The sequence below is a fragment of the Gambusia affinis genome, linkage group LG17 (genome assembly GCF_019740435.1).
Source record: "Gambusia affinis linkage group LG17, SWU_Gaff_1.0, whole genome shotgun sequence".
Classification (NCBI taxonomy): Eukaryota; Metazoa; Chordata; class Actinopteri; order Cyprinodontiformes; family Poeciliidae; genus Gambusia; species Gambusia affinis.
Window position 1 is genome coordinate 6,631,496 of NC_057884.1, and position 26,010 is coordinate 6,657,505.

A 26,010-nucleotide genomic window follows, 5' to 3' on the forward strand; every position below is an offset into this window, starting at 1 on the left:
TTTCCAATTAAATTATGCACCCAACTATTTGTGTTGCGCTATCTCTTGATATCCCAATAAAATACACTGAAGTTTGTGGTTACAATGTGACAAAATGTGTGTAAAGAGAGAGCTGACTATATGCAAACAACCACAGACCATGAGGTCTGAAGTTTTGAATAAAGTCATGGCAATGGAGAAGGCAGATTACGATCACCGTCGACCCTGCGCCAGTCTGTCGTCTAAAATTGTGCAATTTGAATGCAACATCCTGTGTGCGCGCAGTTTGGGACTGTAAAGCTGCTTGCTGCAGGGCGAATGCCACACAAATTTTACATAAGGTTATTGAGCAGCTATAGAGAGAAAGTCTAGAGAAAGTGGGGTTGCTCACCGGAGGTTAGCATGTAACCCACTGGGAGTATTCAATTAAACATCTGCCACGGGTGGTGACCTCTCCCTGAGCCTCCCACTAGCCCTCACCGTCTCTCCCACATTCAGGCTCCTGCATTTCTAAACAGGGCCTCTCCCCTGTTCGGTTGCGCAGGAGGTAGTGAGTGAGCAAAGTATTGGTGGTTGAGGCTTTATTGGACAGCCCCCGCAGTGGCACCCCCCGCCATGCTTCCCTCTCTCTCTCTCGCTCTCTCTCTCTCTCTGCTGATAGTGCACGCGCAGGAACAGCTGTCATTGAGTAGCGCGCTGCGTATAGCGAGCCTATCCACTTTGAAGATTATTATGCAGGAGCTTCTAACCATCCGGCGTTACTCAGATACGATGAGGCACTGAGAGAGAAAAAATAAAAATCTGAGAGCGGTGATACGTTTCCCATTGCTAAGAGCTGGTGACAGGCGAATATATCAGAGACAGAGAAAAAAAACCCGTCTGTCTGCCGCTGTTCTCTGTATGCGCGCGTGTTGAGAAAAAAACCCACCTCCGTAGCAGTTGTGGATTATTCCGAGGACACCGCGCTGAAACCATGAGCTGGGGGACGGAGCTATGGGTGAGTCTCAGCCACACATGTACTCTTTAGTTATTCAGCTTGGGAGGTTGTAACGGTTCGGAGATAAAAATAAGCATGGCCCCATTTTTTTTTTTTTTTTACCGCTATTGCGACGCTTTTATTAGCATGCGCCGCTCTGCGCACGTCCAGCCTCAGGGACATTAAGGCTAATTTGTCGCGATGTTTACCAGAGGTAATGTGTTTTCTCTCTCCATGTGTCACAGTAACGGCAGGAAGGTACGGGCAGAAATAAAACCCTAAAAAAGCCCGCAGCTAAAGCTAGCTCACCATCCATTTTAGTTCACATTTGTGCGTTTCAAATCACGCTTTGCACACACCCCCTCACAATTTCAATGTAACAGATCAGTGTAAGGACGCGAGGCGGTTGTTACAGGCTGTCTCCTCGCACTGCTTGTGTGTTGTTACAGTGTGATGGACATGTACCAAAGCAGGTAAATATGATGCACATGTACCGTGCCTTTCACAGGAAGTATCTTCGCTGTAACTAGAGGAAGTACACATGGTTCTTCCTTTCATCAGTACTCGATGTTGCAGGCTGCTTCGGAGTTACCGCACGCAATACTGCTAAATTTTAGCATGTTTAACAAAACAGTGTTTACATGCTTTGTCACTTCACAGCCACCCACTTTCATGTATTTTAGGGGTTTTACATGTGATACACAAATCACAGTACTGCAAAGCGAAAGAAAGGATTTAATTTCTTTTACAAATACAGATCTGAAAAGTATGCCGTGTACTTGTATTCAGCCCTCTTGAGTGAATGGAAACAACTTTCTCTGCTTTCCAAATGTAAATATGTAAATGTTTGCCTTAACTTTATAGGTCAAGCTCAGTCAGGTTGACTGGAGAACCTATGCGAACAGCCGTTTTCCATTTTTCCATTCTTAGGTAGGTGTAGGTCTAGACTTTGATTAGGCCTATTGCAACAAATACACATGCTTTGCATTCTAAACCTGCTGTGATGCTGCCCTGGGTGTTTACCCAGTATTTACCCTCCATCCATATTCCTGTTCCTCAAAGTCAAGAAAAAAACCCAAAAAACATTTCCGCAGCATGACGTTGCCACCATCACCACCACAACAGCACAAATAGCACCAGCAAACCTATTTGGCTCTTTTACAGAACAAGTGTATTAATACCGCTGTATGAGTTACAGAGATTTGAACTTTGGTTACTGATTCTGGATTTTGTTTAGGTGTGTTAAAGTGAAAGGGGTTGAGGGGGTCATGTACAAATTCAACTAAGTTGTGATTGGTCATGTAAAATCCTGATGAAATATACCGTATTGAAGTTTGGGGTGTGAATGTGGAAAAGTTGAAGAGACGCAAATACTTTGGCAAATTCGTTTGTTTAACATCAATCAAGACGGATATCTAAAACTTTTTATATTAGTCTCAGCTTTTTAGCACCTTATCTGAAGCTCAGATTTAGGCCATATTTTGGCCTAAATTACCAAAATCCACCTCTGGTGTCTACAAACTCAAGGCTGACCTTGCATGGCTTCTAATATTCCTCGTGTTCATGTTGGTTCATCATTTTTCCAAAGCTTTGTGCGGTGCACAGCAGCAGGAGGAGACAAAGCAGCAGCCCCATTGACCTCACTGCAATGCATTCCTGTGCTGTGATGTCACGTTTCGTCCCTCTCAAATCGACTTTCAAGGAGGCAGGTAGGCCTTTATCAGGCCTGCCTCTCTGTCGCTGTTACAGCATTTTGCTGTATTTACATGTAAGGGGCGGGAAGAGACAAACAGAAAACGATGAAAACAGCCCTGCGTCCGACCGTTTTTATGAGGTGATAATAAGCAGCTCTGGGGAGTGGAATTCCTTTTGTCTGGGATTTCTTTAAGTATATTACTGCTCATGTAATTTTATTGGCCGTTTGGGATGATCTTTTACTCATTTTTGAATAAATGACAGGTGAGATTTTATGTGAATGTTTTCTTTTAAGTGATAAACCTTCATAAGACGTGGTTTGATTTGTGTCTTCTTGAAACACCTGACCTAGAAGCGTGAAGCACCTCTGAACTTTATGTTGTGCCCTAAGCTCAATATTTGTCAGTAATGTTCATTTTATCAATAATGGTAGAGTGGTAAGAGTAAAATCTCCTAAAAAAATAAATAGAAAGGTTGCTTTTGCCTTTTTCCAAATGTGTACTTGGATTAAATTGATCCCTCTGTCAATATCTGATGATGTCCAAATGTGGTTGAATAGCTGTTAGAGTTGCTATCTGGGCTAATTAAAAAAAACTGTCTTTCATTGGCTTGTTTTTGGCGGAATGTTGTAAAAAAATTGCTTAAAAAAACAACTTTATGAACGTTTTTATAAATGGTACATCTCTATCGTGGTGATAATTAGCTTGTCTGTAAATCCATTTGTTCATTTAGAATAAAATGAGTAAACACAAAGAATAAAGCGGCATCTCATCTAGATATAAATGGAGTTTTTGTGTCCTTGTTGTATCTGGCAGATGAATTCCTCAAAAGGGGAAATGACTTTGGGTCCCTTCAGCCAATTACTACTTCCATTTCAAACCTCTAAACAAGCCATGTCTTACCCATGTCTTAGTTAAGTTTTTTAATGTAATCTGAAGACAAATATTTTATTTGTCTTCAGATTTGAGCATTTTATGAAAAATGCTCAAATCTAGATTATAATTTAACCACATATGTTCTAAATATTGTCCAGTTTCTGAGCACTGTTTCAGCCAAATGGCCAGTATGACAGATTATAAGGCTTCAAACCAAAATAACTTTGAGCAACTTGCTGGTGGATTACATTTATTGGAGTTATATAATAAGAATTTCTCATTATTGCTGATTAGCATTGCTACTACACTAAGGGATTTCTGATACAGGTTCAGTGAAGAAGGTTGGGTTGCACTTTTTGGGGTGGCCCAAATGCTTTTATTTAATTTAATTTAATTTATTGATTTATTTATCTTTTGCTGTTGTTGTTTTGCAAACATTGTGCGTTATATAAAACTGGTAGGTCCATATCAGGTGAGTTGTATTATTATTTTGGAGTTTTTATGAGGAAGAATAATGCTCAGGGTTTTGAAATTTCTGAAGTTATAGTACATTGTTTTTGGGAACAACATGGAACTCGTGGATTAACTTACATTTACGATGTGAGAGTCACCAGTATTGCTTAGTCACACACAGAAAAGCCAGTATAGCCCAAAGGTGTTTCACAGGCTTACACACGTACAAGTTGACTGAGAAAATGTGGGTGAGTTTTTTTTCGTCTTCTTCTTCGTCTTTTTTTTTTTTTTTTCAAAGCTTTGTTTCCTCGGCACTCTCAGTGGTGTCCAGACAGTTTTTCCTTTAATCTCAATATGTTCAATAAGGAAGCAGAGTGCGCTCTGCACATCTCCACAGGTGGCTTGTGGAATTGGAAAGTGTGCACAGCTTGACATGTTGTGTCAGAGTAGCAAAACATGCAACCTTCCTGTCTCTGGCAGGAGTCATGCAAATGAGAATTAGTCTGTAGTATTGAAGGCTAAAATTAAGCCTAGTCATTCGCACAGGGGTGCAGCTAAGCACCTTGTCATGTAAACAGGTCACCTAATAAGTGTCTGCATTTTATATGTAATACAAGACAAGAATATCACAATAAGATGACAAATTGCTTTGTTTTGGCCATTTAAGAAGTCTAAATGTACAGAAGGGGCCAGACTTGCAAAATGAATCACACCATGTGAAGTTCCCCATATTTTGTCATGCTCAAATCACAAACTCGAGATTATGCAGACTTACAAAGCTTTGCAATTGGAAGGAGAAAGAAAATTGAGAACAGGTTTTCAAAATCTTTTATCCAAGAGACTAAAAGGAACAGACAAAGCAGATAAAAAGCCGGAGAGTAAAAGACAAACTAAAACAAAACACCTGCAGTTTTGTGGTTTTTTTAAATATATATATTTCTCGACTAATGGTCGCATCTGAAAGCGTTGCTTGCATTTATGTTCAGCCCAGTTGGAGTAGAAATATTGGTTCTTTGGGTGTATATTTCTACTAGCTTTGCACAACTAAATACTACAATTTTGCAGATTTTCGTCAAAATAACTGAATCAGAGTGGATGGAAAATCCTTATAAACAAACTGGGGTAAGTTCTATTCCATTCTAACAAATAAAACTGTGTCCCCTGCTAGGCTTTTGGGAAGCCTTAAACTGGATTTTTTTAAGGGGACTAAATTTGAATCCATGGCAGAGTCTCCAGCTTTTTATCTGTTTTGTCTGTTCCTTTTAGTCTCTTAGATAAAATAGATGTTTTTAGTACAAGCTTATTATTGTGACAACAAGCTTATTAGTACAGCTTGGCTAAAAGTAAAAAGTAAAAGTAAAAAGTTGCTCATTTAGCTAGCTGCAGCTCTTTGCATGAACTAATTCTTGCATTTATTAAGACAGCAATCAAGCGCTCTGTCTTCACCACATGCATGACACATTTCGATGCACTCATCTTGTTGTTCCTGTGCTGCGAACAGGAAAGCAAGTGGTAGGAAGCGAAGTTAAACTAGAGCAGGGTTGCTTAACCTCTCACCGTCATGACTGCGGTGAGGCTCCATGCGCGCGCGTCGGACTATGATATGACGTCCGCTTACCGTTTTATTAAAACCTTTCACATCTAAGTGAAATGTTACTCACATAAAGGCTGAAGAAATCAAAATCTTAGCTGAAGTGGTTTAAAAACTTTGTGATGATTGCATCAGCACTGCAAGTGCTGATGCAATTTGAGAGAATGGAAGCAGAGCTGATTGTGACAGTTGCCGTTTGTTTTCAGCTTTTGCGACTCACCTCAGGTAAAGCAGCTGTCACTCAGCTCCAAAACGTTGGATGCCTTCAGTGCAACATCACAGCAGTGATTATAGTATTCACCAGCGTAATAAGTGGGAGTGTTTGTTGTCGTCACCATCCTGTCCTTAAAAAATTACCAACTAGATAGCGCAGGAATTGTTGTAATCTAACAGTAGCTTTTGGCTAGAAGGATGAAATTTAGACAGAATTCAGCTCACTAACTTCAACTCCTAGTTAAAATGCACAGGCAGTTGGCAGTTTTTTAAAATGTTTTGTGCAAGCAGAGAGAATTGAGAAATTAACGTGAATCACGTGCATGCAACTTTTCCTCAACTGGGATAATGTACAAATCCAACCAAAGAAGGAAGTAAAATGTGGTAGCGCATGTGACTGGTTTGCAGTGAAACCATAGTGAAAACAAGAAAACATGAAATAATGCAAAAACATTTTGCAGCTACATTGGTTCAGTGACCCTTCAACACCGTGCTAGATCCTCTTTATAAAAAGACAAGAGACTTCTCAGATCTAAAAATGGAACTGTCAAAGGGGCTTCGCAACCAAAGGCAGCACAAAGGGTAAAGCGGAAAACCGTTCAGCTGTCACACCTCTGCACCTTCATCATCTCACTTCCCACATATGGTTCATTTGGGAAGTAGATGTACGTTACCTTTCATACCGATGCATGCAGTTGTCTTCCAACTGTGTGGAATGAAGGCAGATTTCTCGGCAGATCACAACGTATTGATGCGGCAGCATGGACAAGGTTGAAACTCTGATCAAAGAGCAGCAGCTTAAGGTGAGTCGAACGCTGCAGGGTCGCTCGGTTACGTTGTTTAGGAATTCACAGCATTGGAGACACATTTTCTTGCTTGCTTGTCCTTCTTGATTAGATTTTGTGCAAAGGACTGCCTGGAAAGACGGGACATTCAATACACTTCGCCAAAGGGGTCTAGACTAGTTTTGGTTGTGCATTCCCAGCTCTGAGATGTCTCAGCTGATTTCCTTGAAGTGTTATTTAGACTTTGAAGCAGCCTGTTGTTAGGCTGAGACTTCCTCAGTCTCTTCTGCTCCCTATATATCATCATGAGTCACCCTGAACTCCCCGCTTTGGGTTCGGTTGCATCCCCCCTGCTGCTCGCTTGACATCGCAGGTCTTGAAATATGAACTACTTTGTGTCCATCAAAGCCTGAGAGCTTGGCCAGACTACAGCGGGGCTCCTCGTTAAATCTTACACTCATCACCACACACCTGCAGACTCAGTGAAACTACCTCAGGCCCCTTCGAAACAACGTGACGGTGAAATGATGACGAATGCGTCCACATTTGATCTGAGTCTTGAGAGTGGAGGGTAGAATGAAGAAGGATTTAATTAGAAAAATGAGATATGCAGATAAACAGATGGCGATAATAAGACAATTATTGAACATTGATTTTGGACTTTGTCTTTTAAGTTGCTCATTTAAAGTCTTTTAGCTACTGTTTTATCAACTTGTAAGCTCTGTGTGGAATAAGAATAGACTGATGAGATTCTTGCGTTATAATAACCTTGAGTAAAATACACCACTGATTCACTGTATTTCATAAAATGTCAAAAATAATCACTCAACTCCTACTGTTATCATTTTTGTTGTGCTCAAAACTATTTTTGCTAAAGTTGAGCAAAAATAAATACTTAACACTTATTAAATTTAGCTGTAGCTTTCAGTTGAGTGTTGCACAGATTATTGTACCTTTTTGCTGTTTTGCTTTCTATAAAGGAGCGCCAGCAAAACTAGAAAAAACTACATTTCCTGCAAACAGAGGTGAATGCTGGAAGATAAAACATTGATTTAAATTTTGATGAAAAACCTGACATGAAGCAGAGGTCCTAACAATGGCCTAGTGTAAAAATGGGCACAATCATTAAAATAATTAGAATTTTACTAAAAAACTTCAAATCTAAACAGAAGTAGTGCATCAAAGTGTCATGTGTAGGTTCAAATGGCAAAGTTAATGCCATTGCTTTTGACACATTCAAGCTTCTTAGGAATTCATTTGACATTATTTACTATTATCTAAAAGATGAACTCTTAGAGGACAAGTTTTCCTGTGTTTTCAGTATAAATTGTTAATTTATTGTTGAAGGTGTTGCACCCAAGCACTTCTACTAAAGGAGACGACAGACTAACTTGCGCCTCACACCACACAGATTCTCAATGCTTGACAGCAGCCATACCTTGACCTCTCTATTTTCACCAGCAAACAACTCCCTATTGCGTGCACATGTATAAAAGCAATAGAAAACTTTTCAGGGACAAATAAATGAGTTGTGTTTTTATATTATAATTGTTTGTCTACACTTTCAAGTGCTGCCCTGAGCTAATGCTCATGTCACCCATGATTACAACTACATCTGGATTGTCTCATTCATTTTTTTTATGAAAGTGAATTATAAAACATGTAAAATGATTAAAAAAAGTATATAAAAGTCGCAAAAAGCAGATGTTATAGCAAACACCTGGTGAATGAGCTAAATGTTATAATAGGGGAGGTTTATTCATACAAAAACGATTAATCAGGTGCTCCTCTTGGGTTGCATAAAGATCTTATGTAAGTGGAGCCGTTTTCTCACCTCAAAACTGAACGATAGCCGTTACTGGAACGGATTGGCCATCTTGTCTTTAGAACAGTGACTCAGTCCCTTCCCAGCACCGTTTGTTGCAGCCTCTAATGTTTCATCGCTGCCTTTTTTTCCTTCGTGTTGTTTGGACAGTCAGACTCTAAGCACTGCTGTCATACTGTAAATCAGCCATTGTCCTGAAGCCACTGATTGAGCCTTGCAGTCGTCCGTGTTCAGCTAAGTACTGCTATATTGTTCTACATACTGTCGATGTGATTTGGTCTTTAGGTGGCGACTGTGTCAAGTTTCCTCAACAGTGGCAGCAGAGAGCATTGTTAGCTATTTATAGCAAGTCAAGGTGGATGATTGTGAACGAGCAACTTTCTCAGGTTGTTGACCTTGAGTCTAAAATTACCCACTGTTTTATGCTACCCTTCAGTGTAGTTTGAAAACATAGCTTATAAGTATAACAGACTCAAGATCACTTATTTCTTTTTTCTACTGCTTCGTTAACGTCCTGGAAAGATGGAGGAAAATACAAATGTCTGTTGAATCCATCTCAATACATTTTAAACTCCTACTTTTGTGTGGGCAAACACGACAGCAAAGAGCTGTGGTCTCAGTTCTCCATCTGTGCACATTGGCGGTCTGAGGCCACGCATCAGTGAGTTTGTTGCTCCTGTAGCCAAATCGGAGCCACTGTGCTTCCTTAAAGTCCCCCTGTTTCCAGGAGGTGCCACATGTGGTCAGTTCATGTGCAAACACTTTTACCACAATTATTATTTTTTTGGCTTAATCCGAAATGACCCAAAGCCGTGTTGAAAACTGAAGGATGTCACTGTGGTCTCTCGCTACCTCAAAACAGTTGAACTGCTGAAAATGATTCCATCACTCTCTCTTGATCCCTTCTGAATCTCTTCACATTGCCTCGTCTGCTTTTCTTTCCTCTCATCTGGCTGAGTCATTCTCCTAATGGACACAACTTTGGGAATTTTCCGCATTTCAGATTTTGTCCAGTTTCTTCTTGTGCATGTGAATTATGAGCGATGTGACTACCTCATATTCTTCTTTTAACTGAATTGTACAAAACTGGTACATTGGGTGCATGAAATGTAAGTTATGCTAAGACATAATTAGATTAGCATCTGATTCCACTGTTGTAATCACTTATTGTTTCATTCATAATCAAATTCTGTTTCTGAATCAGTGTTTTCCCCTCGGTACACCGCCTAGCATGAGATGTGTCATGTACGACATCATGTAAAACAAACTGCGAGGAAGAAAAGACATCCTCCATGTGTCAGGCAGTCTCGTATTAAGTGCCATTTCTTCTCATATCCTGAAACGAGGCACGCCTGGGTGGATGAAAGGGCTGCCACGTAATTTAGAGAAAGCCTGGGAAACTCCAGCAGAGATTTTGATAATTTATTTTCAGGGAACCATGTATTATACATTTCTCAAGTTAATAACCCCCTATCGAATGGAAAGTTAGATTTTGTTTACATTAGTGAAAAACTGAGGAAGAAATGGTGGTGTATGGTTCCATGTCATATTTCTAGAGCTACAAAGCATCAATTAAAGTTGTATTTTTATAAAAACTTATTTTTCAATCTGGTAATAGATCCAAAAATACCACACATTTAATGTTTTATGACAAACTTTAAAGCAACCACTCATTTCTTTATCTGAACTGTTATATTACAGCAGTATAATTTGTACTATCCTAAAGCAGCTCTTTTCTACATCCTTGTTGCAGGAGGCTATATCCATTCAGATCTACAGTTCTAAATAATGACAGGCCACCACCAGGAAACTGAGTGGCCAGCATATTTAACTGGGTGCTGAGCAGCTTATGCATGCTAGTTACTAGCCTCTCCAATGATAACGCAATTAAGTAGTCCCCTACTTACATCCACTGCTCAGTTGTCTGTGCAGGCCTGTCATTATTCAGATCAGTAGTTGGCTTCGGAGTGGATATAGCCTCCTACAACAAGTACGTAGCCACTGCTGCTGTGCAACAGTCTAAATTTTGGCACTAATACAGTGCCATAGCATCTTGCTTCATATGTTGACGTATCTAAAAATGAATTCTTTATGGATCCACGTGAAGAATTTAAGCACTGATGTGTGTATTGGGGTAAAAGATTCACAGTTTACAGTGTGCTACAATGCAAGTTAATTTTTGACATGGTTTTTATACTTATCAATTACTTGACCTTGTTTAGCTGAAAGTTCAATTCTCTAACATAGATGTAGTGAGCGCCCCCAGTCGGAGTAAATTACTCAAGACAAGGCCAACTCCCATGATATGCCAGTCACTCCAAGCTTTCAGCATGCCGACGTGAGGGAATCTTCACCAGTGCAGACAAAGCATCTTCACAGTGTAACAAGATATTAAGTTCAAGGTTATTTATTTGCCATTAGTGCATAAAATCTTCAGTCCAGTCACACCAGAACTTTTGTGCAAAGTTTGATGAGTCACCAATTAAATGAAACCCCCCCCAAAAGAAACAAAAACGACAGCATGGAGCATATTAATAATTTAAAAGTTCTGTAACTTTCTGTAATGTTCCCCAAAAATTTTGTCATATTATCTTTTATTTTTAAAAGTAATATTTAGAAATAGTCTTCAGGCCTCTGAGTGGTGAGGCGTGAAGACAATATGTGTGTTTGATTGTATTCCCTTGTTTTTTGTGAATGTTAGAAACTTTTTAACGACAAAGCTGTTAAGACTGAAAGGAAAAATTGAAATATATTACTCAGAACTGAGATGAGTAATTGTAAACTGTGAACTGTAAGTCAGTAAACAGCCCCTGCATGTAAGGAGTGTCTGACCTGACAAACAGAAAAAGTATTTGACTGATCTATTTATGAACTGAAACTGTGCAGAAGCCCCGGAGAGAGGCCTTAGAGTAAAGTGCATAAGGAACATGTTTTATGAAGTCTCTCATTAACATCCACAGTGTTTGCCAGCGGACTTAATTATAATCTAGTATAACTAGTTTTTTTCTGATTTCTTTTTTTTCCTCCAAGTTTTTCTTGCAGTCACAGTTTGATTTAAAAACAACTCTTAATCATAAAGGGTATATTTTGGCTCTGCAGAGAAACATGCCATTCTAAGTGTTTTTTTAGTGCAGCTAGAAGTGAAACATGTCACAATAGCATGGCTGCTTTGGCAAGAAGTTTCACCTAAGACTTATGAAGCAACGGTTCTGCAAGTAGGAAGTTCAACCTGCTGAATTATGTTTTAGCTCCTCCCTATGTGCCTTCAGCTTATTTCATTTCATGTTCCGGGCTTTAACTACAGTAATCACACAGTAGGAGCAGGATGCAGAAAAATGACAGTAATGTTCATAACTGTCAGTTGTGTTTTATTGGGATTTTACGTGGTAAAGTAGGGCAAAATTGTGGAGGAAAAAACCCCCCCACTTCTAATATAAAACCCTGAAATATTTGGTGTGCTGTATTCAGTCCCCTTTTTGTTAGAATTTCTCCACATCTGAGTTTTAGCATTTTGTCCACCAATCTTATACATCTGCTGTGCAAATCAAGGGGACTCCAAATGGCCAAAAATAGGGATTCAGAGGACTAACGTGTGGCACTTGAACTACAAGATCTGACCAAGTTTGCATTCAAGTTGCTCTTTGCGATATTGCAAACTCTGACCTCGTGATGCCTCTTTCATTTTGAAGTAGCATGAGGTGCTTCCGTTCCTCTAAGCTAGATGTCTGCAACCTCTGGCTCCACAGTTGAAAGTGGCTCTTTAGAATCCAAAACAAACTACAGTGGATTCCCGTCCAGTCGTGGTTCAGTAAGTTTCTGTGGAATGTGACTAAATAATTTGAGAAAATTCACAATTTTTTTCCTTGAGCATATTTAAAGTGTTCTAATAAAAAAAATCAGCTTAGGAAGTTAATCAAAGTAGGAAAATTATATTCTTTGATGCTGATTGGCTGTACCCTCAAGAATGGACATAAGGAAGTAAATGTATCTGTCATCTAGTTTAAAAAAATTAATTGTGGTTCTTTAAAAAATCACATGCATTTATTTATTTTGTTGTACCCCTCCAGGGGGTCTTTTGTGGGCTCTAGTGTCCCTTATATGAAAGTAGACTGACAGGAAATGGAGGAAGGAGAGGAGGGAAGACATGTGGCAAACATCGCCGGGTCTGGGAGTCAAACCTGCGACAGCCGCGTCGAGGACTCAAGGCCTCCAAACATGGGTCGCACTATCTCCTACGCCACCATGCACACCCTCATGGATTTATTTAAAAGGAACCCAAGCCAAAAGACCCAGGGTAACACATCATACTTGTGATGAAACATGGTAGTGGCAGAATCATGCTGTTGGGATGATTTTGTTCAACACGAAAATGTAAACTAGTCTGAGCTGATTGAAAGAACCTATAAAAGACTTGAGATAGGGGCAACGGTTAAATGTCAAGCAGGATCCATCCATCCATCCATCCATTTTCTACACACCCTTTGTCCTTAATGGGGTCGGGAGGGTTGCTGGTGCCTATCCCCTGCTAACGTTCCGGGCGAGAGGCGGGGTTCACCCTGGACAGGTTGCCAGTCTGTCGCAGGTCAAGCAGGATATCAGCACTAAATATACAGTCTACAATGTGTAGATAATAGCATATCAGTGTGTTAGAGTGGCCCAGTCAAAGTATAGATCAAAAAGGTAAAGTCTAGATCAAGATCCAAATGAGAATTTGGAAAATGGATGTCCACAAATGCCAACACATACCCCAAAAGACTAGCAGCTCTAAGCAGAGCAAATAAGTGGTTCTGCAAAGTGTTAACTTGGGAAGCCTACATACATTTCAAGTAGTTTGTGGTTGTAGGTGTTGTTGCAGTTCATTGATATTGGGTTAATATTAAAGTTCAAAGTTTGCTTCATTCCTAGGAGTATATTTTATAAGAATTAAAGAGTCTTAGCCGTACCAAAAGGAACAAAAACAGCTCAGGGGGAACAATGGCTAATGTGTGTGCAGGCTGGCCTAGTAGGCTTAATCCACAGAGCAGCCTAATGGGTGTTAAAGGTACAAGGGAGGTTCAGTAATCAGATTAATAACAGGGGCATTTAATCAAGTTCTCTACTGGTTCTTTCTCACACTGTGTTTTTACCTCGGCATGGTGAGCTTTTGTTCAGCCTTGTGAGATAAAAATATTCTTATTTTAATGCCTTACTTTGACTAACTTCAACACTACACTACAGTTTTATGTAAATCGAACCAATCAAGATTTTTAGATTCAACCAAAACCCGATTTTCGCTTGAGATGAATTAACTTTGTCCAGGACGTCCGATTTCTGCGCTCTCCTTACAAGAAAACCTTGCGCCATGTTGCGAAGAAGAAGCCAGTTTTTTGTGCTCATTGACAACGCTCTTTCTGTGAAAGCGGAAAAAGAAGAGGAGCAAAAGGAAGAGGAGCCCGCAGCGAGCCCTTTTGAGGAGTATCTGCATACGCTCCTCCAGTTGAAGACGACCAGTGCTGTAAGTGAGCGGAGGAGTAAGGAAGTTCTCATTTCAGACATACAGGCTGCGCTCAAAGCTACTGTGGGTTTTCCATCTGAATCAATCTGACGTCTGTAGAGTTTTAATTCTGGAGCACTTCAGGTTCTTTTAAGTAAACGTAATTACTAATCACAGGAAGGCGCCGACTTGGACGTCACGTCTCTCTTTACTGCCAACACGGATAGGTAGGGAGTTTGAAAGACATACAGGAAATGTTACATGTGCCAATGGAAGCTGCTCTTATCGTTTCTGAGAAACCGAGGTGTTGCTTCTATAAATACCTTGATAGCGGTCCGACATGAGGTGTCCTCTCTGGACAGACCAGCTGCTCAGTCTTGTGTGATGATTTGCCTCCAAATGTGTGTCATCTTGTCCTATTTTTCATTCAACTTTGCAAAAGGAAGTGCATTTCAGTCTAAAAAAAAATACATTTTTGCCATCTTAGTTGTTTGTTCTTTTGTCAAAAGTTTAGGAACACATTTCGTGTTTTATTTGGATCAAAGATTCAGAATTTAAGCGCAATGAAGTACCACATGTAAACCATGCAGCCGGTTCAGATGGTTTAGATTAGTAAAACAGCTAAATGTAGCTTTGCTAAATATAAGAGAGAGCTTTTAAATAATACCCTTCATTTATTATTATTAAGAAAAGCTGCTTTAAACAACTTGGCCTTGTGTTGTTGCCTCCTGTTGCAACAATCACTTTTGGCTCAGTCTTCTTTGCAGAATTGTTTTAATTCAGTCAAATTGGGGAGTTTTTAAACAATACTGACATTCTGAATTAACTAATGTACTAATTTTAACAGCCAGTCCTGTCTTTCCCATTTACAGACAATGGCTCTCAGTGTGGTGTTCTGGCTTTGTAGTTTATTCCATATGGATAAATATCAATCACTTTGTTTCTCTACCATTTCTGCATTTTTCTGTTAGTTTCATTCTGTTTCTACAAATGTGGCAAATACAAATATTTTATACACATGTGTTATATATAAATATATTTATATATATATATATATATATATATATATATATATATATATATATATATATATATATATATATATATATATATATATATAGAAATCTTTAAGAGGGAAAAACTTTTTCTGTCTGTCAGTGATTGACCATAAATAATAAGAACAGATTGCGTGCATTAAAAGCCTCTAATTAGCAATATTACAGTATCCATACCCTTAATTATTAGAATTTTACAAATAAATTGATGAATATAATGAGAAAATGTTGCCCAAGACTGCTTTGTTTGTGCCTCATCATATTTCGTATTAAAAATCCCTCATTTCTGCTGAGGTCACAGGCAGCTCATGACCACTCTGATAACCAGAACGAAAATATCAGATGACATCTGCTGTGGACACTCATATGATCACCATCTGTTTTTTATTTGTGAGAGTTTGTATGTTTTCCGGTGAATCCTCTCTTGATACTGCAACTGTACAGGGCTGCGCTCTTTTGTCCGAGAAAGTCCCGGCTTTCTCGGACAAAGCACGATGTGTGTTCGAGAGGGGGCTTGGCATCTCCGTTAAATATTTGTTCTTGCTGCAGGACGCCCACCATCATGAAGCCCTGTGACTGCCTGCAGCAGTCGGCTCATGTATGGCGAGCGGTTCTGGTCGGACAGATACAGCCTCGCTTTGAGTCTGTGAAGTGTGCGGTCGGGTCCGCTCTGTTGGTTCCTCTGTGTTCTTTGAGGTTATGAATAATTAGTGAAAGGACAAGTCCAGATTTTCCAACATTTTGTGTACTTTTTCTTTTTTTTTCCCCACTGAGGCCAGGAGGGCTTTTGCTGGAACAATTCAGTCGTTTGTTGGTTATTTTAATTGGTTGGACTCTCACAGCCCACTGAACAGATCTGGATGGCTGCTGTTTCTTTCTGTTCATTCTCATTATCTCTGCAGGTTTAGATTTATCAGCTAATGAGACTACCTGACAAATAAAGAATGAAACCTTTCGTGTTTCTTTTGTTTCGACATCAACCTCTTCTTGTATTTAAGTAAGTTACACTTCATGGCCTTCCAAAACTCCTTCGCCACATTACAATTTCAAACTTGTATTGGTATTTTTTGTGATAGACTTAATTTGTGAAGGTGAATGACAATTATAGTTTTCATAGTTCTGTGTGAACAGGGTGTCTGCACATCCTTAAAAAAAATCTTAAATTAAGGGCCTAATTCATTTAAAATTGGAAGTTGGCCTTTAACATGTTAATCATAGGTCTTAAATTTTGATTCGTCAGAACTGTTTAATATTGTCTATTCAGTGTATTTTCTTTTTTGCGGGTCTTTTCTGTCAGGCAAATGTTTGAGTCGCACTCAGACATTTTCATTGCGCTCTGTGACTCGAGACAGTTGAGGCTACCAGTAACTCACTGCTAACATATCTTATCTAGCCGACCAGCTTGATAACTTTTTTGGGTCCATCATGGATAAGTGCAAATTTATTCACCATTTGACTGGACAAAGTTTGCAGATTTCTGTGGAGATTAAGTCTTAAATTGCTTTCCTAGTGGCCTTAAAAAGTCTTAAATTTGAGTGGGTGAAGCCTGGAGAAACCTGTAACCTGCACTTGTATTCAGCACTCCTGAAACAATAGTTAGTAGAAAACCAAACCCTTCAGGATATTTCCCTTGCAAAATAGCTCAAGCTTAGTCACATTGGTATAACTTTGTATTTAAACATAACCTGTCAAGCAGATTCCAGCTTAGATTTAGCTATTCTAACTCAAAGAAAATTCTCTGTTCTAAACCATGACATTATAGTTATAGCTGTAAAGGTTTTGGGGGTTAGCAGTTGTTTTCAGCATGACTAACCCAAACCCACCTACCAGTCTTTACTGGAAAGACTGGTAGGTGAAATGAAATGAAAAAGAAAAAAAAGACTTCTTTTCTCATTGTTCTGCATCCAGCTGAACATCTGTCTTCTTAAGTCCTGCTGATCCCAGCATGTTGTTTCTCTTTTCGCCCACTGACAGGCAGGGAAAAGTACTGAAGTCTCCACCATTCTCCTCGATAATATTCTTCTAAAATATCCTCCATGTCGCCCTTCCAGGTTCAGATCTGTTACTTTGGACTTTTCTTTCCCTCTATAATTTGTGCAGCTCGGGATCAGAAAACTGCAACTGCATTTGCAACCAACTTGCTAAATAATAAAATACTGTTTTGGTGCATTTGCCTTTTCTCCAATTTGCTACTTTGCAATGTCCCCGGAAATGTTTACACAGGGAGTTTAAAATCAGTACATTTCTTTTACCATGATGCTGTAAATTCATTCTTTTCCCTTTTATGATGTGGCGCAAGAGGGCCTTTACTGGTCGTCTTTTCTTTCCTTTTTTTTTTTTTGTCAGCTTTGTTTTAGGATTTAAAGAAAGGAATATCTAATATTAGATTTACTTTTGATGTGGATTTTTTAAAATGTTCAATTTTCAGTGAGACTCAGAAATTTCTTTAAAGGTTTTCAGTATCTTTTGAGGTCTTTTATGTATATATATATATATATATATATATATATATATATATATATATATATATATATATATACATATATATATATTTGAGGGTTTTTGTTTGATGACTTTACTCTCTACTGCCATTTGTGTTAGATAAGGGAATAACAACCACTGCGGGATTATTTTATACATTACATATCACTTTTTCCCTGTTAATAAATTAAGTAAGCATGAAGTCTTATCTTTATATCCACCCTTAGATGAAGCACACATAACAAACCATACACTGAGCAGACACACACACACACACACACACACACACACCCACACTCCCCATTGTTTGTTGCTTTGTGAGTTCTGTGTCTGTGCTGGACACTAATAAAGTATTCTCTTATCCCCTTATGGCGGTGATTGAATAATTTGGACTGAACAGGTTGCTAAATAATGTGCATTAGTTTAGATTAACCACTAGTCCGATACGTTAACCTGCAACATAATCCCCAGCTCTCTACTTAGGAGGGATTTTGCAGGGCACGAAGACTGTTCCTGTAAAACAAACATGCACTTGTTTTCATTTCTTACCACCAATGGGGAACCTATGTATTTAGGAACTGCTAAAATATCTTCTATTTTTGACCCCTTTTTTCTAATTTTCTGCATGCTACTAAGTATTTGTTAGTAGCAGAGTTCTATTTATTTTCAGTTCATGTTCTGCTACAATAGTACGCGACACACAGTGAGTTGGGGCTGTGGCCTGAAATAACAAGCTGAGTGGTTCTGGAAGGGCTCTCCTACATTGTGTATTCCTTGATCTGGGAACAAGGTTAGGCGTCAGAGGCTGGCAGATGAAAGAATGGAAGCAGGTAAACGTCAGGACAGGGATTTATTAGGAGAGAATGAAGAAAATTAACTAGATTCTGTACGCAGGCTTGACAGAGTTGGTAACAGGGTATAATTTGCATACATGGTCCATGAGTGAACTTTTGAGTAAAAGAGAAGTGTGTTCATTTTGCATTTTTAGTCAAAATATTTTTAACCGTACACCTCATTGGGACACTAGTGCTTTACATTTTCAGCTGGGGGGAATGCAGGTTTAAAAATAATAAAACAGAAATGTTACCCTATTATTTAAAGTGATAGCTGACGATGTTTGAAGTGAGGTTCTGGTTTGTAAGTTTATAAGCAGTTAATTTCTGACCTTTAGGAAAATTTGTGGATTGGCAAATTAAACCTAAAATATTCTGACATTATATATATATATATTTAAGTAAAAAGTAGATAAAAATTCATAATTGTTGTCTTTAAATCTATCACTTAACACAGTCAAACCCATATGAGAACAAAAGGCTGCTCTAAAAATAATACATATTGCCAAATAATTGGTCTTTCATGACATAATTTTTATTAAGCAGTGCAGCTGTTCTACGAAACATTGTTGAATAATTTCTGTCTGATCCAAATGATTAGTTCAGAGTAATTACTCAACAATAAAATAAGTCCATGTAAAAATCTATAAATCAGTCAAAAGTTCATATGTAGTTGTAATTTTCATACCACTTTGCGTCTGTATCAGACCGTTACTCTGACTGGAACCATTTTACGTGTTGCACAAGTATTTGTTTCACTCAGGAAGATCACTGGTGACACACCACCTCCAAACTCAGTTTCCTGTGTGATCAATAAAATCCATTGTTCAACACAAACACGATGACGGCTTAAAGGCTCGTAAAATTGCATTTGTACCAACTGCTGTTGTGTTTTGTGAGAATGGGGTTGTTTGCTTTTAACCTTCTCCGACTAGCCGGTAACTTTATTAATTAAATGCATCAAAACTGAGAACTGTGAGTCATTCACAGCTTAAAAAAACACACCAACCAGTTTTTTTTTTCTTTTTGTAATTTTATTCAGTTTAATGAAGATCTTATCAAGGTTAAAGACATATGGTATACCTGAGGATAATCAAATTTTCTCTTGTGCTACATTAATTGAAATAAAACAATCAAATCTGGTGAAAATTAGAAAGAACAGGTTAGGGAAAAATCACTACTTGCTGATTAAAGCGTGATTGGTTATTTTGCTCATTTTTTTGTTATAATTTTGTAAACATATGACCTGGAAATTTATTATATTGACAAAAACAAAGCTTAAACATACATATAATGAAGGAAAACTTTCTAATGCTCTTGTGCTGTCCTTTGCACTTTTTCCCCCCCCCTGCTTTTTTTTTAATAGATTTTTGTTATTAGATCTGCTCCATCTGGTCATGGAGAGGTGATAGACTTTGGATGGGTTTAAACACTTTACTGGCTGGAACGGCAGGAGTTTGATGTGATAAGGAGGAAGGCTGTAACAGTATACACCACAATCGTTTCTCATAATGTGTGTGTTTTCTTAACAGTTCCCTGCCTGAGAATCATAAATTATTAATCTGATGTTTCTAGTGTAGCTTGGAAATTGCGCCACTGATGGCTTTTCCATTTTACTCTGGCAAGAGCATCACCTCCCAGTGACTCATCACGACCCGAACAAGAAGCTTTGCACTGCTGTTGTTTTTTTATTGGTTTGCTGTATAGTTTATTCCATTTTCACACTTTGGAGAGGTTTGCAAATTTAAAGAGGCTCCCAACCCCCAACCACATGTAATCTCCTCTTGAGTAATCCCGCCTCCTGTGTCATTCCTAGTCCTTTCAAGCTCCCTCCCTTTGTTTTGCAGCTCTCTCTCTCTCTCTCTCCCTCTCTGTCCTCTTCTCTCATCCCACTTATTCCACCTTACGCCTGATGGAGCATTAAGCCTGAACGCTGCTGGCAGCCAGGGACTCATTCATTTGGTTGTTGAGTGAACCAGCCAGGCTTTGGATCTTTCCCTTCACCCACTTTTTTTTTTTGGCCTTTTACTCCTTCCAGAAAATCGGGAATTACTTGAACCAGCTCCTTTTTTTACTGTGTGTGGAAGGTTGTGGGGTGCGGAGGGGGTCAGGAGACTTTGTTCCCAACCTTGGCACGCTTCTGGTGATCTGCACTTGTTCCCACTTGGGACACCCAGACAAAGGTCCCGCGGATGACCTCTCCAAACTAACTTTAGCTTTTCACCGCATTCACTCGGAGGGCGGTGAATTGAATGGGCATTTTCCAGAGTTTGGATGTTTCCACGCTGAGAGCTACCGGATAAGATGGTGCCCCTGCAGAAAAGGGTAATCTGAGAAATGCGTGTGGAGGAGGAGAGGAGGTTTTTATTGTGCATGATTTAGCTGCTCTGACGTGGGCTGCATGTTGTCTTATATTTTGTTCTGAGTGCTCGCTTTGTGGTTGAGATAAAGTAAATTAAGTCTTGATACTTCACTTGGAGCAAACTTCAAAGAGAACATTTGGGGATTTAGAAGAAGCATAAGCAGAAATTCCAAAGGAAGATTCTTCACCCAAAGCAGAGAAAGTCTTATTGTTTGGGTTTTATCCATTGATTTTCCTGACTGTTGATGAGGGATTTCTCATTGAAATTGGCTGACGATGCAGTCTGGAAAGTCTCTCCCCCCAATACTCATTCCATTGTTTTCTTTGACTGCTTCAATTGAGAGTCGTTCAGTTCCTGAGTGTTTTCATTCAGGGGTGTTGAAGTGACTTTATCACGCCTCATGTGCTGAGATTTTACTGCAGTGAAGTGATGAAACTTTACCGTTCTGCACAAATCTAGGCATTATTAAAAAAACATTCGGCATTCCTCTACGACAACCTGACATTGCTTCACAGAGCTGCAGACTGAAGCACACCTCTTCATCTTTCTCATCACCGCAACCACTTCCCGTGTCACTTATGCTTTCAGTGCAGGATGCTTGAAGCACTGCTGTATCATTCTGCACGGTCTGCTTAAAAATCACGCAGGTTTTTCTTTTTATCTGGTGCTGACATCTAAGATTCTCCCCTTATTAATCGGACGCAAAGAAGACAAAAGACATGGTGGAGGAGAGGATGGGAGACTGTTGGAGCCACATCAAGGTCGCATTTTATGTTTTATTTTGGTTAGATTAGGTAATATTGTCTGGATTTAGACGTGACGTATGTGTGCTGATTTGCCAGATGAATTATTCGCTCTCTTTCCTGATCTGACAACTTTGCCGACGTGACCTTAGCCAAGCCAAGGCTCATACTTTCCCCCACAAGTCACGAGCGAGTCTTAAATAATGACTTCAGTCTGAGCAGCTGTGTTTGGTTATCAGTGCTATAGACTGCTGGGGTCTGGATTTACTATAAGGCCCTGGAACATCCCACACTTTTTAAATCATATTTGGATCTGAAGGAGAAGTCGCTGGTGAAACTGGTAGCGCTGATTAATTGCTTATGGAGAGAGACGAGTGTACGTGTTTCTGGTGAGACGCCTTTCACTGGGGAATGCATTGCGCAGATGTGAACGAAAAGGTCACCACATGCATATGGGGGTTTTACCTCAAAATACATTCTAAAAGTAATGCTAGTATTTATATATACCCAATATGACCATCTAAAGAAGGTGTAGATTTGCCCTTACATAACGTTTTAGATGATTAAAGCAGTTTGAACAGCTCCACAGGTCAAGACAGAAGGCTAGCTTTAGCTGTTTGCGATTTCTATTATTATAAGCATATAACAGCTCTTCATCACCTTTCCTTTTTGAGTTGTCGCTATTTGTTTTAAGGGAAGAGGGGACGTCACACTGTGTGTGGTGCATGTGACAGAGAGCAGTGGCTGTAAAATTAGGTTATACTGTTGTAAATTAAAGGCAAAATGATGTTTGGAACTTGCATTACTAATTGTGGTCTCCATGTGCCTTCCCTTGAGAATGTCAATCCATAACTCTAAAACTGACATACGGTTGTCAGTCTGTAAGAGCAGCACACTGCTCACAACAAACAGCATTGTGAGTTCAATGACTTGGCTGAAAATGCTTGTGGACACAGAAATACTGGTGCAGCTGAAACTGATCATCAGCTGATTTTGTGGTGCATCTCTGCTCTTCACTCAATAAAATGTTCTATGCCAATCATGCAACCTAATCGTTTTCGCCTCTTGTTCTCTACAGGATCAGTTTGATAACTTGGAGAAGCACACGCAGTGGGGGATCGAGTTTGCGGAGAAGTACAACAAATTTGTGAAGGAGCGATCGGAGATCGAAATCAACTATGCAAAGCAAATTAGGTGAGTGCTTCAGCTGACCCGTATTTGATGTTGCAGTCGGGGGGGGAAAAAGTGGGTGCACTTCATATTATGCGGGGAATCTGAATGTCACATTTTGAAAACACACTTCTGATCCAGTTTTATTTCTATCATGCTCAGACTGTCAAAGTTTAAATAAGGTTGGATGGCATCAAGCACTGTGTGTTTTTTGTTTTTCTTTTTCACCGCAGTTTTATCTTACATTATCACATGACATGTGATTATTTTAGAGGGAACAGTAGCATTTTCTTTCTGTCATATTCATGTCAGACTTGAATTAATTTGTGTCTGAAGTGCATCTCTATGACAAAGTAGCACATTTCCATGCAACCCCAATGTCTGGTTTCAGCCAGTGAAATAAGTCAAAGTGGACGTCTGCTCCACTCCCCTCTCCATCCTTTTCTCCCCCTTCTAGCTGTAACTCTGTCTGCCTCTTTCCTCCTTGCACGTGAAGCTGTGTGTTTTTGTCACTGGTCTGAGCTTCAGGCAGAAAGGAAGTCAGGTTGTGAGGGGTTATGGGGGCGGTGCCTGTGTTTCCATAGAGATGACAAGGTATCAGCATTATCAACCCCAGGTCTGACCCAGATTTTTTTTTTTTTATTCCACCAACCACATGTGTCGGCTCCTCCTCTTCCTCTTCCTCCTCTCCTCCCCTCCTCTCACACACACTGTGTTGTGATACAGTCGCTGATTTTCAAAGGCAGTTTTTGGAGCAGAGAGGATCCATCTCCTCAGGCCTCCTGCCGCTCATCAGTCAGCAACAGAAGAAGATATTCCTCCAAATCCGCATCTTCGTCCCCCCTCACCCTCCAAAGAGGATGGTCAATACGGCTATTGCCCTAAATATTCTGTAGTTGTCCTGTTTCAGAATGAACTAATACTATGACAGGATTCCTATCAAGATTGCTTCAGTAAACAATAGATGGTTGTATATCCCTCTGTAACTTTCTGCAATTAGATTGTTTTTGGTAGATTTTCAGTATTTGGTTGTCTTTAGGATTTAGTTTTTGCTATAAATTTGTTTGAACATTTATATTTTAGAGAGCATTTATTGATTTCTAATACAGATTCAAAAGAAAAAGCTTTTCCCATGATGTTTCTCATATGATTAGAGCTACTTCCAGAAATAGTCACACTTGTTTTTCACATATTCTCACAACCTCAATAGATCTTATAGGTCAGTAGTACGTAGTACGCAACTGTGAAGTGAAACAAGAATTATACGTGACATGGGGTATGTGTCTAACGGCTTTCCACATCTAAAGATCACATTTTGTATTTATTAACCTTTGCAAAAGGACCACAGACTCTCCAGTGGATTCTCTCTGACTGAGTCATTCTTAAATATGTTTTGATCATGATCCTTGTAGCTCTGACTGCAGGTTTAGGGTCAGTGTGATTCAGGAAGGGAATCTCCTCCCCAGTCTGCAGCCTGTGACAAGTTTCCTAGCAATATCATCAAATAAATTCTTATTTATCACAATTATTGGCTGTGATGTGAAAAAATGAGTAAATAATGAACATTATGTGTCACAACAAAACCACACATTTATGCGGTTCAGATAGCAGCTGCATGTTTGAGCAGACATAGATGGGACATAATTCAATCAGTCAGCATGTGCCTGCAGCATGTTGAGCTCATCTCACCTTTGTAGGTTTATTAAACTTGCTCCACAGATGGAGCGGATGTTTTTGCCCCTTCGTGATTACACAAAGAGGCCTGCTGCCTAACCGTGTCTGTTATTAAGCGCGTTCTCGCATAAACACACGCTATCGGATGAGGCTAACACCAGGAATATTTTGTACGGAGACAGAGTTTCAAGGTGCACTCAACACATTGTCTCTTGTCTTCTGGCGCCGCTTCGCTGAACTTAAGAACTACACTGTGTTCCAAATTATTATGCAAGTGATATTTTCTCAGAATTTTACTGAACAAAGCTCCCCATGAGAACAGTATTTTTTTCAAAAATAAAAAACTCGAAATGCACTGTTCCAAATTATTATGCACAGCAGATTTTCTAAACATTTTATGGATTATAAAGAACCGCAAACGGTCATTGTTTGAATGTGAAGCATTAAGTGGTCACATGTACTAAAATCAAAAGCTGTTTCAAATAAAAAACATCTTAACAGACAGAATTACATGTTAACATAGAACCTTCTTTGATATCACAGCACAATTATTGAACTTGTGAGTTTGTGGAACGTTTCTGGTTGAATTTCTTTGCAGGATGTCAGAATATCTTATTCTGACATCCTTATTCTGATATGAACTGCATTTCACCCTCAGAGCTTCGGCTTGAGGAAACTCCAGAGGTTCTCAATAGGGTTGAGGTCAGAGGTCAGAGGAGGATGGTGACCACACCATGAGTTTCTCCCCTTTCATGCCCATAGCAGCCAATGACACAGTGGGATTCCTTGCAGCATGAGATGGTTCATTGTCATGACGAAGATGATTTTGCTACTGAAGGTTCGGCTCTTTTTGAACCATGAAAGAAAGTGACCAGTCAGAAAGTCCATATACTTTGCTGAGGTCATTTTCACCTGCATGGACTCTGAACCAATGGTTCTCTCCTCATGATGTCAGCCCAAAGCATGACTCCACCACCTCCTTGCTGACGTCACAGCTGTGTTGGCACATGGTGGCCGTCCACCACCAATCCACTACTGCGTCCATCTGGACCATCCAGGGTTGCACAGCAGTCATCAGTGAACAAGTCTGTTTGAAAATTAATCTTCATATTCAGCTGGGCCCAGTGCCACCGGTTCTGCTTGTGAGCTCTGGTTAGGGGCCCAATAGTAGGTTCATGCACCACCAGCCTCTGGAGGATCCTCCACCTTGAGGCTCCAGCACCTTCAAATAACTGTTTGCTGCTTTGTAAGGGCATTTTAACAGCTGCTCTCTTAATCCGATGAATTTGTCTAACAGAAACTTTCCTCATGAGGCCTTTATCTGTACAAACACATCTTTGTTCTGAATCAGCCACAAATCTCTTCACAATACGATAACGCTTCAGTTTTTATTAAATATCTAATGTTTTCTTACCTTGTCATACGGCACTACACACTATCTGAAGATTTTCGTCAGCAGAAAGATCCTTTCTCTTTCCCATATTGCTTGAAACCTGTGGCCTGCTTAATAATGTGGAACATCCTTCTTACATACCGTAGATTTCCCTTAATTGAGCTCACCAGACAAACTAATCAACCCAGCTCTCTGAAATTAATTATTGTATTAATTAATATTAATATTGTGTGTCAAAGAGCCCTGACACATTACGATCTATAAATTTAATAGCACAACAAAAATTTTTATCTTTATGACACTTAAATCCAATTTGCATTATAATTTGGAACATGGTTTAATCATCCCTTATAATCAACTTAGCTCGTGAGCTCCTGTTTAATCTATCGGCCACACTCGCACCAAAAGAAACACAGGGCTCTTGGATCTAATA

General features: G+C 39.5%; 1 protein-coding gene across 29 annotated transcripts in view; it reads left to right on the forward strand.

The window, feature by feature from the left end:
* Nucleotides 1–485: 485 nt before the first annotated feature.
* Nucleotides 486–26,010, forward strand: part of LOC122847142 (formin-binding protein 1) — a 66,101-nt gene continuing 40,576 nt past the window's right edge. For 4 of the 29 annotated variants that reach the window (XM_044144526.1, XM_044144530.1, XM_044144537.1 and 1 more), the window contains exons 1-2: nucleotides 6,415–6,585; nucleotides 22,419–22,534. In XM_044144526.1, coding sequence (XP_044000461.1) covers nucleotides 6,544–6,585; nucleotides 22,419–22,534 — 158 coding nt within the window. In that variant the 5' untranslated portion in view covers nucleotides 6,415–6,543. Of the gene's footprint in view, nucleotides 977–6,413; nucleotides 6,586–20,150; nucleotides 20,560–21,208; nucleotides 21,359–22,418; nucleotides 22,535–26,010 lie in introns of those variants that run through there. The other 25 variants (XM_044144534.1, XM_044144542.1, XM_044144545.1 and 22 more) reach the window with 19 other exon arrangements.